Here is a 17725-nt window from a genome sequence, read left to right as displayed (position 1 = left end):
TGCCAAGGATGCCTGCCAAACTGGCCATTCCCTTTCCTCTCTACTACCCTCTGAGTGGATACCGGAGCTTGATAGCCCTAGTGTCCAGACTTAAAACAGGTTCTTCCACACTGCTTCCAGACCAGAGAAACCAATAACCTCTTTCACAGCCCCTTCCTGCCATTCTCTGGGCGGAGGTCTGTGACCAGTGGTGTTTCACAGGGATCAGTGCTGGGACATCAGTTGTTTGTGACTATATGTAAATGACTTGGGCGAAAATATAGATGAGCTAATCCTTTCAGAGGGGTGACCTCATAAAAATATATATAATCATGAGGGGTATGGATAAAGTGAATTCTCAGAAATTTTCCCCAGGGTAGAGGATTCTAAAACTAGAGAGCATAGACTTAAGGTGAGAGGAGTGATATTTAAGAGGAGTCTCAGGGGCAACCTTTTCACTCATAGGTTAATCCAAATCTGGAAAGAACTACCAGAAGCAACTATATAAACTCAAACAATTAAGACTTTTGAAATACTTTTGGACCAAAGAAGGGTTTAGAGGGTTATGGGTCACATGCAGGCAAATGGGAATAGCCCAGAATTCCAACTTGGTTGGCATGGATGTGTTGGGCCAAAGTTTCCTTGCGTTATAACTAGTTCCTGCAAATTGTTGGGTGGGAATTTTAACATTATTGAAAAAAGAGGAGAAAAAAAAAACAGGGAACTACTCTGGTTAGCAGAAAATCACGCGTGGAAATGTGAAAGGTTACGAAAAAGAATGAGATAACAGGATACTTAGGAAATATCACTGGGATTAGACAAAGTCAACATAGATTTATAAAATGAAAATCGTGTTTTTTTGAGGATATAATCAGTAGCAAAGATAAGAGAGAATTAGAAGATCTGGTGCATTTGGATTTTTAGAAAGCTTCTGATAAAATCTCGTACAAAAGGTTAGTATGCAAAACTGAAGTGCATGGTATTTAAGATAATGCATTGGCTGATGCTGAAAGCACAAAGCATGAATATCTGGATCTCTTTTGGTTACATAATTACATGGGTACTGCAGGAATCCGTGCTATGGTATTACAGATATCAATACATGGGTCTCGTTGTTTAGAACACATTCACTGATTTGGGTGAAGGAACAAAATGTATCATTTCAAAGATGGCTAGATGGCTGAAAACTGGGTGGAACTATAATTTTTGTAGAGGACACAAAGCGGCTTCAAGAGGATCAAGAAAGATTGAGTGAGAGGCAAAAAGGTGACATGAATAAATGTGAACATCCACTTTGGAATGAAAAACAGAAAGGTTGCATATTATTCAAATGACGTGAGATGAGGAAGCAATATAGAGTCATGGCGTTGTTTCGCCCAGGAACAGTCCTTTCTGCCCATTTTAACCATTGAGTACTCATCCAAACTAAATCGAATTTTATTCACCCCTCCCCCAAATTTCCCCAGATTTTATCACTCACCTCTACACGACAAGCATTTACAAGGGCCAATTAAACCATCAACCTGCAACCCCCCTGGGATGGGAGAAGAAACCTCCAAGAAACCCCCTCCCCGGGCACTTTCCCTTGCAACCGCAAGAGATGCAACACTTGTCCCTTTACCTCCTCCCTCGACTCCGTTCAAGGACCCAAGCAATCGTTCCAGGTGCGACAGAGGTTTACCTGCATCTCTTCCAACCTCATCTATTGCGTCCGCTGCTCTAGATGTCAGCAGATCTATATCGGTGAGACCAAGCGGAGGTTGGGCGATCGTTTCGCCGAACACCTCCGCTCGGTCCGCAATAACCAAGCTGACCTCCCGGTGGCTCAGCACTTCAACTCCCCCTCCCACTCCGTCTCCGACCTCTCTGTCCTGGGTCTCCTCCATGGCCACAGCGAGCAGCACCGGAAATTGGAGGAACAGCACCTCATATTCCGTTTGGGGAGTCTGCATCCCGGGGGCATGAACATCGAATTCTCCCAATTTTGTTAGTCCTTGCTGTCTCCCCCCCTTCCTCAACCCCCCTGCTGTCTCCTCCCATCCCCCAGCCTTCGGGCTCCTCCTGCTTTTCCCTTTCTTGTCCCCACCCACCCCCGCCCCCGATCAGTCTGAAGAAGGGTTTCGGCCCGAAACGTTGCCTATTTCCTTCGCTCCATAGATGCTGCTGCACCCGCTGAGTTTCTCCAGCTTTTTTGTGTAACCTCCAAGAAACCTTATGTGGTTACATGGAGAATGTGTAAACTCGACAAAGGTAGCATTCGAGGACAGGAACCCAACCCTGTTACTGGAGGTGTAAAGTCACAGCTCTACTCGTTGTGTATCAGGAGATGTGGAGTCAGTATGGATAGAACTAAGGAATTGTAAGGGTAAAAAGACCCTAATAGGACTAATAGGAGGAAATCTGTTCAATTGCTTCCCCACCATTGATTTGAGGCTAATTTGCCTGTAATTCCCTGCATCCCCTCTGGTTCCCTTCCAAAATAAAGAAACAACATTAGCTACTCTCCACACTGATGCTTTTCTCAATTTCCTTTTCCTTGGTAAAACAGCTGCAAAGTACTCTTTTAGTACGTCTGCTACATCCCCAGACTCCAAGTGCACATTCCGTCCTTTATGGTCTTACCTTCTCCCTGGTTACTGCCTCTTACTTTTAATGTTGGTAAAAAAAGATGTGGGATTTTCTGTAATTTAACTCACCAATACCATTTTGTGTCCCCTTTTAGCCCTTCTAATCGCCTGCTTGAATTCTTTCACTTTTCTTTATATTCCTCAATGGCCTTGTCTGATTCCATGAATGCAAACAATTTTCACCAGCAAATCAAAGGAACTACCGTGATTGCTCAAATGTGGGAATAAAAAAACAATTCAGTGATCATCTTTCAACATGAGACTTGCAAAATCCTGTTCAAATTATAAAGATCTATCAATAAACTCATGTACGTATCTTAGTGGGTTAAATAGTTTGCTACTGATTCCTCCAAAATGAAGTTTATGAATTTACATGCCCCAAATCCACCGACTATGCAGCAATAAATCACCAAGGAAACCATAGTTTTTAAAGAGGCCAGCTATTTCATAGAAGGAAATTATTTAGTACAGCATTTTTGTCACTTTGGAATAGTCAGATATACTCAGCCAAATTATAACAAGCAGCATAACTAGGAATGCAATAGTATTTCTATTTTTCATGATTTTGACAGGAAAAAAAATCCTCCATTGAGTAACGTTGTCATTCATCGCCACATCTGCAATTAAGTGCTCGGCTCTGCAGATTGGTTGATATTCTTTGCATTTGTTTTGCAAAGTAACAGTTAAATCATCAAAGTGTCATATGGTGATACATCTGTTAACAGCTCTAAATAAATACAACTCAAGATTTAGTTGCATAATGTTCAAGGAGCAAGATGTCAATATTTAGCAGTGTGTGTGTGTGTGTGTGTATTTTGATGGAAAGGAATATGAATGCACTGCAAAATTTCAAATATTTGAGGTTAGATTTAAATATTTGTTTTTGTTCAGATTCCAACAAGTTTGTCTGTTTACTCAGCAATCTAATAAATGGCACTGGAATTTACAGAGGCAAATTGACACTAGGTTAGGTGAAGTTTAAAAAGATGACCTAAATATCAATGCATTAGGGACCCAACAATCCTTAAGATATAATCCTCCCAGCTATTTCAAGAATGCATCCCTTTGTGTTCTAGTTCAGACTCGGTCACAGAAGGGAATATTATCTGTTTGGAGCAGGAAACACAAGCAGCATCCATACGTTTGGTGCCTCCTCAGCTAACGTGAATGGCAAATCTGGATGATAGTACATTCCAAATCTTTAAACTTCAGATAACAACTTCTTGGGCTTCCAGAGAAATAACTGAAATAGCTTAAAAAAGACTTCCTTATCATTGCTGGAAATCAAGCGTACATTTTACTGGAAGATCATTCACTTCACTTTGTTTACTTGCATCACGCTTGCTGGTAGAGTCCTAAATACAGCACAGAAACAGGCCCTTCAGCCCGACATCCATGTCAACCAAGATGCTCCATCTAAGCCAGCATTTAGCCCATATCCCTTTAAATATTTTCTATCCATGCACCTGTCCAAATGTCTTTTAAATGTTGTTATTGTACTTGCCTCAATTACTTCCTCTGGCAGCTCGCTCCATATACCTCCCATCGTCTGTGTGAGTTGCCCCTAATTTCCTACTAATTCATTTCCCTCTCACCTTAAACCAATGTTCCCTAGTTTTTTGTTTGATTTATTGATTGAAAGGTGCAGCTTTGAAACAGGCCTTCCGGTCAACCGATGTGTGTCGGAAGGAACTGCAGATGCTGGTATACACCGAAGATTGACACAAAATGCTGGGGTAACTCAGCGGGACAGGTAGCATCTCTGGAGAGAAGGAACGGGTGACATTTTGGGTTGAGACCCTTCTTCAGTGTCCCATTGAGTTACTCTAGCATTCTGTGTATCTTTTGGGTCCGTACCGATCAATGATTACCTATTCACACTAGTTCTATGTTATCCCACCTTCGCATCTACTCTCCATACATCAAGGGAAATTTAGAGATGATAATTAACTGACAAAGCCGCATATCCTTGGGATGTGGAAAGAAACATGGTCACAGGAACAACGCACAAACTCCAGACAGTATCCAAGGTCGGGATTGAACCCTGATCCCTGGCATTGTGAGGCAGCAATGCCACCAGCTACAACAATCTGCTGTTTTTGAGAAAAATACTCTGTATTTACCCTATCTACTCCCCTCATGATTTTATACATTTCTATTAATATCACCCCTAAGCTTCCTGTGCTCCATGGAATAGAGTCCAAGCTTGCCCAGCCTTTTCCTATAGATCAACCCCTCAAGTCCTGGCAACCCTGATAAATCTTCACAGCACTCTTTCCAGCTTAATGACACAAATGCACAACAAAAGTATGAAACCACAGCATTGCATCTCCATCCAGTTAACATATTGGTCAAGGGGGATGAGATATTCCATGCATGCTAAAGAATTCCCTAAAAATGGAGAAACTGAAAAATGTAAGATTTCACAAAAAATAACAATTTGCTCTGCAACCAACACATGGTCATTCATTATTGTTTTAAAGTCATTGGATGAAAGAATCTCAGAGAATTGACACATATCATAATGAATATTAATTCATGTTGGATTTGAATTTGAATAATTTATGTATTTTAATTTTATTATTTTGTGTCCTTTTATTTGAAAATAATTACTGATAACATGCAAGATGAAAAGGTCACTGATTAAAGATATAAAGCATCTGAGCAGGAATAAAAAATACTCACTCTTGATAAGGCTGCATCCCTTTCCTCAACAACTGCATTAATTTCTTCAGCAGTTATTCTTTTCTTCCGCTCCCTGGCTTTGTGAATTCGATCTACAATTAAATCTCCATTCTTGTCAACTGCTCTCCTTGTATCAGCATTGTTGATTCGGTTCAGTAATTCCTGCAATGTCTATCAATAACATTTATATGATAGTTACACATGAATTTAACATTTGATTTTGCTAAGTTTAGAATTAATTAATGGCTACATGAAAAAGTACATCAAATATAATTATTTAGCTTTATAAAACATCTGAGATGGACATTTTTACAGTATCAAATTCATATTTTCTTACTTCTTAGCTCTGGAAACCCACTCAATTGTGTCTAAGCCTCCAAGATATGCGTGACATTAAAAATTCTCCTTAGAGAATGGCTTACCATGTCATTTTCTTCAGGGTTAATATTTTCCAACCTAAAAAAGGGACACAAAGAGCCTAATCAGTAGCATTTCCTTAGCGCAGCAAAATGAGTTCACTTCCTAAATCTTTCCACCTCAAGTAATTTCATTCTACTAGTCTTTAGAGTCAACCATGACACTAAACATATTAAAGTGCCACCTGCTCTATCCATCCTCCAATAATGTTCCATATCTTCAGCTCTGTCTGCAGACTGTTAAGTTATTAATATTTACTGTTATATATGACTACAGGGATCAACTGTTCATATGTGCAGAGATGAAGGAAGAGCTGCTATGGTGGCAATACTAGCACTCTCATGGCATTAGCCTCTCCTGCCCTAAGACTTCATAAATCTATTGCAATGTCTCACTTCACATTTATAAAAATACTCTGGCATTTACACTAAAGGCTTGCATGTGTGTTTCTACCGTGGATTCTAAACCAAAACTCTACTAGGATACCTTCCAACACAAATAAAGTGTGTCTAACATGCAGATTTATACAGTCATATTTTTAAATAAATGAGGTTCACTCTGTTTTGTAGCATGCATCTGATTGCTTTTTAAATATGAGATAATAAATAGCATGCTATTTTTACCACTTTACAACACAATGGTTGAACAAATACAACCCTTTGCTTTGGTGCTGATGTAAGGTAGGCTTATACTTGTCACAAACACAGATTCAGATTGTTAAAAATATTGCAATTATTTTCCCTTATAAAGATAAGTTCAGTAATTTAGTACAGGTGAGAAAAACTTCAGTTAACACATTTTAATCCATTTTTATGTGGAGACAACTTAACTATCAAAACAAATAACAAGTCTTGGTTTAGTTTAGAGATACAGTGTGGAAACAGGCCCTTTAGCTCACCAGGTCCGTGCCAACCACTAGTTTTATCCTACACCTTAGAGACAACTTACAGAAAAAAATTAACCAACAAACCTGCACCTGTTTGGGATGTGGGACGAAACCGGAGCACCCAGAAGAAACCCACACGACCACAGGGAGAACTCCATATAGAAAGCAACCGAAGTCAGGATCAAACCCGGGTTTCTGGCGCTGTAAGGCAGCAACTCTATCGCTGTGCTGCTGGAAGCTCTATGGACTTTGGGCTTTGTTTTGTTTTGCACTATATTATTTTTTTTAATTTATTGAATTTTATTTGTAGACAATAGGTGCAGGAGTAGGCCATTCAGCCCTTCAAGCCAGCACCTCCATTCAATGTGATCATGGCTGACATCCCTAATCAGTACCCCGTTCCTGCCTTCTCCCCATATCCCGACTCTGCTATTTTAAGAGCCCTATCTAACTCTCTCTTGAAAGCATCCAGAGAACCTGCCTCCACCGCCCTCTGAGGCAGAGAATTCCACAGACTCACCGCTCTCTGTGAGAAAAAGTGTTTCCTTGTCTCCGTTCTAAATGGCTTACCCCTTATTCTTAAACTGTGGCCCCTGGTTCTGGACTCCCCCAACATCGGGAACATGTTTTCTGCCTCTAGCGAGTTCAAACCCTTAATAATCTTATATGTTTCAGTAAGATACCCTCTCATCCTTCTAAACTCCAGAGTATACAAGCCCAGCCACTCCATTCTCTCAGCATATGACAGTCCCGCCATCCCGGGACTTAACCTTGTAAACCTAAGCTGCATTCCCTCAACAGCAAGAATGTCCTTCCTCAAATTAGGGGACCAAAACTGCACACAATACTCCAGGTATGGTCTCACTATGGGCCCTATACAACTGCAGAAGGGCCTCTTTGCTCCTATACTCAACTCTTCTCGTTATGAAGACCAACATGCCATTCGCTTTCTTCACTGCCTGCTGTACCTGCATTATTACTTTCATTGACTGATGAACAAGGACCCCAAATCCCATTGTACTTCCCCTTTTCGCAACTTGACGCCATTTAGATAATAATCTGCCTTCCTGTTTTTGCTACCAAAGTGGATAACCTCACATTTATCCACATAAAACTGCATCTGCCATGCATCTGCCCACTAACCCAACCTGTCCAAGTCACCCTGCATTCTCATAGCATGCTCCTCACAGTTCACACTGCCACCTAGCATTGTGTCTTCTGCAAATTTGCTAATGTTACTTTTAATCCCGTCATCTAAATCATTGATGTATATTGTAAATAGCTGCGGTCCCAGCGCCGAGCTTTGTGGTACCCCACTAGTCACTGCCTGCATTCTGAAAGGGACCCGTTAATCCCTACTCTTTGTTTCCTGTCTGCCAACCAGTTTTATATCCATTGTTTTATTTATTATGTTGTCTAGGAGTACTATGTTTACAAACCTGTTGGAGTGCTGCAAGGAAGAATGTCATTGTTGTTTTGGTATATATGACCAGCACTCTAAAATCTTGCACTATACTATGATTGCTGCAACATCAGACAAGGATGTATATATTTTTCATATCGTTGTGCTTTCTATAATGGCTTTTAAGTTTAAAAACAGTTAAAAAATGTAAATATTCCACAAGATTAAAAAATCTTCATATATTTGATTGTCAGGGATAACTGCGAATAAACTTATACTTAAATTCTGGAAAAAGATAACAGTCCCCACAGTGAAGATGTGGATCACAGAAATGACCGAGACACTACATCTAGAAAAAATAAGGCTAGTCTTGACTGACAAACCAGATCAATTTTCCAAAATATGGTCTCCTTTCATTGAATTTCTTCAACAACATAATGGTTGAACACAAATTCAAAAACTATGCTATCCCCGAATTCTACCCCCGCTACATTGACGACTGCATTGTTGCTACCTCCTGCACCCAAGCAGAACTCACTAACTTCCATCCGGCACTCAAATTCCGACATCTCCCTACCGTTTCTTGACCTCACTATCTCTATCGTAGGTAACAGACGATTGACCGACATTTACTACAAATCCACTGACTCCCATGGCTATCTGGACTACACTTCTTCCCACTCTGCTTCCTGCAAGGACTCTATCCCCTACTCCCAATTCCTCTGTGTACGCCGCATCTGCACCCAGGATGAGGTGATGTCCTCATTCTTTAGAGAACGGGGGTTCCCCTCTTCGACTATAGATGAGGCTCTCACCAGGGTCTATCCCGTAGCTCCTCTCTCACCCCCCATCCCCCCCACTCGTAACAAGGACAGAGTCCCCCTTGTCCTCACCTTCCAGCCGTCACATACAACAGATAATTCTCTGACATTTTCACCACCTCCAACGGGATCCCAACACTGGCCACATCTTCCCATCTCTTTCCCTTTTGGCTTTCCGCAAAGACCGCTCCCTCCATAACTCCCTGGTTAATTCGTCCCTTCCCACCCAAACCAGCCCATCCCTTGGCACTTTCCCTTGCAACCACAGGAAATGCTACACTTGTCGCTTTACCTCCCCCCTCGACTCCATCCAGGGACCCAAGCAGTCTTTCCAGGTGAGGCAGAGGTTCACCTGCACCTCCTCCAACCTCATCTATTGCATCCACTGCTTAAGGTGTCAACTGCTCTACATCGGTGAACGATCGGTTCGCCCAACACCTCCGCACAGTTCGCATTAACCAACCCGATCTCCCGGTGGCTCAGTACTTCAACTCCCCCTCCTATTCCGTATCCGACCTTTCTGTCCTGGGCCTCCTCCAAGGCCAGAGTGAGTCCCACCGCAAATTGGAGGAGCAGCACCCCATGAGTTCGCTTGGGTAGTTTACACCCCAACGGTATGAACATTGACTTCTCCAATTTCAGGTAGTCCTTGCTTTCTCCCTCCTTCCCCTCCCCTTCCCAGCTCTCCCACAGCCCACTGTCTCCGCCTCTTCCTTTCTTCTTCCCGCCCCCCACCCCCACATCAGTCTGAAGAAGAGTCTCGACCTGAAACGTCACCTATTCCTTCGCTCCATAATTGCTGCCTCACCCGCTGAGTTTCTCCAGCATTTTTTGTCTATCTTCGATTTTTCCAGCATCTGCAATTCTTTCTTTAAGATTTTCTGCAGAATGCGATTTTGTCAATAAGATCAAAGAAATTACAGAGATCTGACAATAATGATCAGTAATTGATTTTCATATTTTGTACTCTTCACATTCCTTAGTCACTGTTTCAAACCCCCCAATATTTTATTAAATAACAACTGAAGCCTGTTTTCTTGCCATAAGATATCTTTATTAATTTCCTACAAACAATTTTGTGAAAACTAAGAACACACTGAGCATGTTCAGTGTTACAACAGAACCAGAATTGATTTTTTTAAAGTGTACCTTTATCTTCCTTGCAATTTACTTTATTCCCAAAACTTTGCTAATCTTTTGGACTGCTTTTCCTAAATTCAACTGCAGACAGTTTAATATTAAAAAAATATTACGTTTTGTTCAATAGTGGAGCAGCAGTGTACCTAAAACATTAACTCAAAATCTCTTCACTTTTCATCAATTGAAAGAATAAGAATGAAAGGATGCAGAAAGCCCAACTATCAGATTGGTGGCATATCGTAGATTATCCTTTTCACTATCATATTTGCATGGATCTGGGATGTCATTAAAACTAAGTATGCTAATTAACAGAGAATATTGAATGGAATGCATTTGAATAATTTCTAAAATCAGAATATTACTCATATGTCTGAAGAATGAGAAATGAAAATCCAACGCAAATACCCTTCAAAGGCCTGTTCCAGTCGTTTCGTTTTCAATAGAGCTTCGTCTCTTTCCTCATTGGCTAGCCGAAGTCTGGACATAACAGCTGCATCCCGTTCACTTTGTGCATGATAGATTTCTTCAACTAGAACTGTAAAAACAAAAATAACCAACAAGAATACCAAACATTGACATCAGTTAATGAATGCTGAGAGATAGTAATAGATAGTACTCGAGAAATTAGATATTAGCTGCTCCAAACGAATTAAGGGGTAAAAAGATTCAAAAGGGACAGGGATGAATTTCCAAACTGCCAGAGGGAATCATTCCCATCTACGTGAACCTAGGCATAATGAGTAGGGAAACGGTAACAAATTATAGAACCATATCATAGAAAAGTAGGTTCAAAAAGCCATTTAGCTCTGAAACGGCTCCTCTATTTAAAACAATTATGGCCTATCATACATCAGTACAACATTCCAGTACGGTCCCCATACTGCCTTTTGTGTCAAGAAATCGCACTCCTTCATAAATATATTCACAATTTGGTTTCTACAGTCGTTTACAGTGGAGAATTCCACAAGCCCACACTCTATGAGAGGAGCAAGCTCTCCTCACCCAAGGCACCCCCACCCAGCAGAGGAAATATTTGCCCTGAATCTAGCCTGTCAAGCAAGCCATGTCAGAATTTTGTGCATTTTGTTGAAATCTCCCCTCATTTTTCATACGCTACTGAACACACACCTTGAGATTGCACTACAAAATTTGTACCATTCCTCTCTTCTGCCTTCAATGGTATACATATTATGGCATCTATCATTATCACGTATACTTTGTACTCAGAAACCAAAGCAGTCATCTTTGTGCAAAGCCACAGGAGATGAGTGACGTCCACAAAAAACATTTCTCTTCTGTTTTTACCGTGGAGAAAGATGTGAAGACTGGGCAACTTGGGACAATTCATGGAAATGTTTTGAGGACAGATCATATTATGGTCAAGGAGCTGAACGTCCTAAGACATTAAAAAGGTAGACAAATTTCCCTGGATGGATCAGATATATTGGAGGACACTATGAGAAGTGAGAGAAGAAATTATAGGCACTCTAGCTGAGATAGATGAATCATCATTAGACACAGGTAAGGTGCTGGAAGACTGGAGGGTAGCTAATGTTGTGCCTCTATTTAAAAAGGGCTGCAAGGAAAAGCCTGGGAACTACAGATCAACAAGCCTCATCTGTGGTAGGCAGGTTACTGGAGAGTATTCTGAGGGATAAGATATTTATGCATTTGGATAGATATGGGCCATTTGGGATAATGGTTTTGTATATGCTAGGTCGTGTCTTACGAATCTGATTGAGTTTTGTGAAGTAACCAAAAACGTTGATGAGAGCAAAGCTATGGACATTGTCTTCATGCAAGGAAGCAGAGGGTGATGGTAGAAGGTTATTTTTCAGAGTAGAGGCCTGTGACATGGTGTGCCTCAAGGATCAGTGCTGCGGCCATTGGTGTTTGTGGTTTAATTCAACAATTTGAATGAGAATGCAGGTCACGATTAGTAAGTTTGCAGATGACACTAAAGTGGAGGGTATCGTTGATAACAAAGATGGTTATCAAAAATTAATGCAGGATCTTGATCAGTTGGGCAAGTGGGCTGAGGAGTGGTTAATGGAGTTTAATGTAGGTAAGTGCAAGGTGTTGCATTTTGGGAAGTTCAACCAGTGCAGACCCTTCACAGTGAATGACAGGGCCCATTAGGTTGTCAAGAAGGCTTTTGGTCCATTGGCCTTCATCAGTCAGGGCATTGATTGTAGAAGTTGGGATGTTATGTAAGAATTGTACAAGACATTGGTGGGGCCACATATGGAATATTGTGTTCAGGTTTGGTCACCCAGTTATAGAAAGGATGAAGTTAAGCTTGAAAAGATTTACGAGGATGTTGCCAGGACTTGAGGGCGTGAGCTAGACAGAGAGGTTCGGCAGGCTAGTACTTTATTCCTTGGAGTGAAGAAGGATAAGGAATGAACTTACAGAGGTGTATAGGATATTTAGGGGAATAGATAGGATAAATACACAGAGTTGGGGCATCAAGAAGCAGGGATAGGTTTGAGATGAGAGGAGACAGTTTTAATAGGAACCCGAGGGGGAACTTTTTCACAGAGGTTGATGGGTATACAGAACGCGCTGCCAGAGGAGGTAATTGAGGCAGGTCCCATAAAAAATTTTAAAATAAATTTGGACAGGTACATGGATAGGAACGGTTTAGAGAATCATGGGCCAAACATAGAGCGGCGAGACAAATGTAGATAGGTCATCTTGGTTGACTTGGGCATGTTGGGTCAAAGGGCCTGTTTTTTGTGCAGTACAAGTCTTTATGTATATCTTATCTCAGGTGAGTCCAGGTGTGGTCTCACCAAGGACCTGTATAATTGTTGTAAAACATTCTTGCTTCACTGAAGGTTAATATATTGTTTGTTTTTTTAATTACTTGCTGAAAATTTTATTCTAACATTAAAGAACTACATAAATGCATATATTAAAATAATTTGTTTTAAAAATAAAACTTAGAATTTAAATTTTTAGAAGTCAGCAGTTCTGCCTGGAACTGTCAATATTTCCCTCTGTAATAGTATCAAAGCTTGGAAGTTGGATACAAGCACTCAAACAGATAAACTCTAAAAAGCTGATTTATTTCTTCATTGAATCCTTCAATGTATGCACCTTTGGAGCATGATCTTCTAGATTTTCAAACTGGGAAAGTCACAGATTTTTCTTGTAGAAGGTGATATACATCTATGATGCAAGAGTTGTAAATCCTTACAATGAAAAGATGAGATTGGTTGTGATGGACCAGTGCAAGTGAAAGATCATTCACATTTTCTCAATTTCAATTGATTTATGGAATTTAACTTAAGTGCTTTCTTCAGGCTTTTAGTGTTTTCCATTATTTTAAAAATAATTGCCTTCCATTTTTTCATGAATTTAAAAAAATGTCAATAGTATGTTTAATTTTAATTCAACAATTTTGACTGTTCGAGAGTATGAGGAACATGCATTCAATCTTCAACAGCCAGTTATGTTGGTGGCCAATTTGAGATGACAGCAATTCTGTTGCCATTTATTGGCCGAAAAGCATGCAATGCAAAAACCTCACTGAGCACAGGAACTTTGCCCCTGGAGATGGTTGGTGTGGACAAAAAGAGCCAAAGGACCTATTTTAGTCCTGTCTGACTCCATGCGTTACCCCTTGATAGAATTGAGTTTTGTGGGCTGATGACTGGCAAGCATGATTAAGGCCAGTATGTCAAGAAATCAACAAAACAATCTGACCAAAAGAGGCTAATTCACTTCTTCCCATCTCTGTAATCTCCTCTGGTCCCATATATATCCAATTTGCTTGTGTTCCTCTTACTCTGTCCCCCTGAACATGCCTAGATCTAACAATTCCACAATGGAGGCCCTGCCATGGCTAAATTACATTCCTAAACTGTCTACATTTCTTTCGGCCTTTTAGGGAATCTTTCAGACTTAACTCTTTGATGAAATATATATCTCTTTATTTAACAGGCTCCCGTCAAGTGCCTTGGGCTGTTTGCTGTGTAAATGGAGTTATACAAGTGGATGTTGCTGCTGTTGGTTATATTTTGTTACTTTGTGTATAGAACCATGCACTGAACAAATTGGCTGAAACTATGTCTATAGATCAACCATGTAATTCAAAGATAATTAACCACAATGAGCCCATTGGGACATCTTATGGACGAAAAAGTAACATTAAAATGAATGTTCTTTCTATTGGTCCATTAAATAGAATTTTATGGTAAACAATCACGATTGCCAATCATTAATACAAAATATTGCCCATCATGAAACTCATGCAGAAGATACCAGCAGTTGCTCTCAGGATTGATGGTAGGAACTAGCAACGTGCTGGGTTCTCGAACCAGCACACTGATGCAATCATAAAGAAAGCCCATCAATACCTCCACCTCCCTAGATGACTGGGGATATTTGGTATGTCAACAAATACTCTCTTGAACTTTTCCAGGTGTACAATAGAGAGCATATTGAATGGTTGCATCACAGCCTGGTTTGACAATGCAGGAATGAGATTATAAAATGTGCTGGACATTATTACCCTAGCCATAAAAGGGACTGACAAAGTCAAAGTCAATTTTATTCGTCACATGCAGTGAAATGAATTTGCCAGCAGCGATACACTTAAAAAGAACACACAATACACAATAAAAATTTAACACAAACAACCACCACAGCATTCTTCACTATGGTGGAAGGCAACAAAGTTCAACCAGTCCTCCTCCTTTGTTCACCCGTAGTCGCCGCTACAGACGGTCCGATGTACAGGCAGTGGAACACACTCCGCAGCTTGGAGGACCTGAATCAACACTTTCCTACCGGTGTCCACGGCTTCAGAATGTTATAGGCCGCAAGCTGGCAGTCGGAGCTCTTCTCTGTCGATCCCCAGCGAGGGATCCTAGGCTGTGGATGATAAGTGCACTCCATGCCCGCGGCTAGAAGCTCCGCGGACCACAATTCCCACGGTGCCAAAGTCACCAGACCAGTGATCGGAGCACTCCTCTCTGGTGACCCCCGGCAAGGGTTTGCCCGCTCCATGATGGAAAGTCCACGCTGTGCCTGCTGCCAATGCTCCGGGCCCGATGCCGGGAAAGGCCGCTCCAATCCATGGTATTAGGCCGTGGGGGAGGCGACTTGGAAAAAGTCGCCCCTCCGTGGAGGAGGCGGCCGAAAACATTTTCCCCCCCCTTACCTCTCCCTACCACCCCCCACATAAGACATACCAAGAGACACCCAAACTAACACTAGACACACCAAAACAAACAAAAAAAGTTGAAATGAAATGAAATGAAATACGTTTATTGTCATTGCACAACAACTGTACAACAAAATTCCATTGCATCTCCTTCGGTGTGTACATAGAAGACACAGGATTAAAAGATTTTAAAAGAACAAAACACAACAGCCATTGACTCACATATACACAAGATCAGTAAAGAAAATAATAAATAGGATTAAAAATATTTTAGAAGAATATTGCGCATTATCTTGCACCCCGAATTATATTATGCTTCCCCCAGTGTTCTTTGTTAGAGTTAAGTTCTTTTATCACACATGGGTAGAAACTATTTTTTAGTCTACCGGTGCGAGCCTTCAGAGACCTGTATCACCTCCCAGAGGGTAGCAGAGTGAAAAGGTGGTTGGCAGGGTGGGATGTGTCCTGCTTGATGTTTGTGGCCCGGCGCAAGCATCGGGCCCTGTATATGTCATCCAGGGAGGGCAGTTGAGTGCTTGTGATGCTCTGTGCAGTTTTAATAACTCTCTGCAGCGCCCTCCTCTCAGCCACAGTGCAGCTAGCAAACCACACCAGGATGCCATAGGAGAGGATGCTTTCCACGGCACACCGGTAGAAGGTCAGCAGCAGCGGCTATGAAACGTTTGCTCTCCGCAGAGACCTCAGGAAATATAGCCGCTGCTGTGACTTCTTCACTGTCAATTTGAGGTCCTGGGAGATGTATATTCCCATGAACTTAAAGTCAGTGACTCTCTCCACCGTGTCTCCTTTGATGTAGAGAGGAGCAGGTTCCTCTCTCCTCCTCCTGAAGTCAATAACCAGTTCTTTTGTTTTGGTTGGGTTGAGTACCAGGTTATTTTTAGTGCACCAGTCAGTTTTTGGACTTCATCTCTGTAGGCAGACTCGTCGTTGTTATTTATCAGCCCCACCACAGTCGTGCCATCCGCAAACTTGATGATCCGGTTTGTGCTGTGTATTGGTGTGCAGTCATGGGTGTATATTGTGTATAAGATAGGACTCAACACACAACCTTGTGGCGCTCCTGTGCTGAGCGTCAGGACTGGGGAGTGATTGGACCCTATCCTGACAGTCTGTGGACGATCTGTTAAGAAGTCTTTGATCCATCTGCATGTGTTGGCATTAACACCCAGGTCAGACATTTTGTCCACCATTCTGCTGGGGATGATGATATTGAATGCAGAACTAAAATCTACAAACAACATCCTCACATAGCGAACACGCTGCTGGCAAGGCAGCCGTCTCGCAGCGCCACCACCATAGGGATTCATAGAAGTCACTACCTCAAAAAGCCTGCATGCATCAGCAACCCACACCATGCCGGCCACGTTCTCATTTCAGACCTGCCATCGGGAAGAAGGTATATGAATCTGAAAACTGACATTCAGGTTCAGAAGAGCTTCTTCCCAACAACCATCAGGGTATTGAACACCTCCATCAGCAATGGAACTTTGAACTATAAACTGTCAAGGTTGCATTAGGGACTTTAGCCTTTTGTTTTGTTTTGCACTCATATTTGGAGTTTTTGCTTTATTGAACTTTATTTGTTTGTTTATTATGTTATATTTCGAGTACTGTGTTTACAGACTTGTTATGCTGCTGCAAGTATGAATTTCATTGTTCTGTTTCTGTACATTGGACAATTAAACACACTTGACTCTTATGTGGAGGAAGGAACTGCAGATGCTGATTTATGCCAGAGATGAACACAAAATGCTGGAGTTACTAAGCAGATCAGGCAGCACCTCTGGAGAAAAAGAATAGGTGATGTTTTGGGACAAAACTCTTCTTCAGATTAGAAGTAGAGGTATGGGCGGGGGGAAACCAAAGGCGAGAAAAGGCCAGAACGAATCAGAGCGGCAAAAAGATGACCTCAGGAAGGGTGGAGACCATAATGGCCCATTATTGGCTGGGGGGGGGGGGGGGGGGATAACGAGAGGCGTACAAGGATGCAAATTGTGAAACTAGTAGGACTACGAGGGTGGGGGAGAGAGAGAGAGAGGAGCGGGGAGGAGAGGATATGCAGGAGTTACTTGAAATTGGAGCAACCAGCATTCATACCAAAGATCTTATAGCGGAGCAAGATGACCTACTCCTACGCAAAACAGGTAGCATAGTCATGGGCAAATTCATGAGCGATTATAGGACCCATTTTAGCAACCAGCCCCCGCCATCTTGCCTCCGCCATCTTGCTTCTTTGCTCCCAACCGGCGTTGGGTCCGCATTTCGTGAGATCTCCCAGCGAGAGCTCAGCCAACCTCCTCCCACGCGCGCCCGGTGAAGATGCCTGCGACAACACTTACCAAAATATTTGGGTAGGTTTGTGCATAGGAAAGGTTAAACATCCCTTAAAATGCTATTTTCTCTGACTGGTAACAGCAAGTAATCCTTTCTTAATTTCAAGTGTGTATATTTTTTTAATTGAATGACAGCCTCCTGTCTGAAAAGCTGCCATTTAGCCTTACATTTCTGCTTTCTACCAAAGATCTTATAGCGGAGTCGGGTCGGGCCGGGTAGGTTCCGGTTACTACAAAATCA

The 17725-nt window shown here is 41.7% G+C and overlaps 1 protein-coding gene across 3 annotated transcripts in view; it reads right to left on the bottom strand.

Annotated features, from left to right (window-relative positions):
- The window catches only part of mipol1 (mirror-image polydactyly 1), a 169127-nt gene that overhangs the window by 86735 nt on the left and 64667 nt on the right, over positions 1-17725 (bottom strand). For all 3 annotated transcript variants that reach the window (XM_055640540.1, XM_055640542.1, XM_055640541.1), the window contains 3 exons: positions 10363-10492; positions 5714-5747; positions 5292-5462 (listed from right to left, as the gene is read on the bottom strand). In XM_055640540.1, coding sequence (XP_055496515.1) covers positions 5292-5462; positions 5714-5747; positions 10363-10492 — 335 coding nt within the window. The remainder of the gene's footprint in view (positions 1-5291; positions 5463-5713; positions 5748-10362; positions 10493-17725) is intronic.

Source organism: Leucoraja erinacea, chromosome 9 (genome assembly GCF_028641065.1).
Source record: "Leucoraja erinacea ecotype New England chromosome 9, Leri_hhj_1, whole genome shotgun sequence".
In the NCBI taxonomy this organism is placed as follows: domain Eukaryota; kingdom Metazoa; phylum Chordata; class Chondrichthyes; order Rajiformes; family Rajidae; genus Leucoraja; species Leucoraja erinaceus.
Note: the sequence above shows the minus strand (reverse complement) of the source record. Positions and strands in the feature narration are given on the sequence as shown.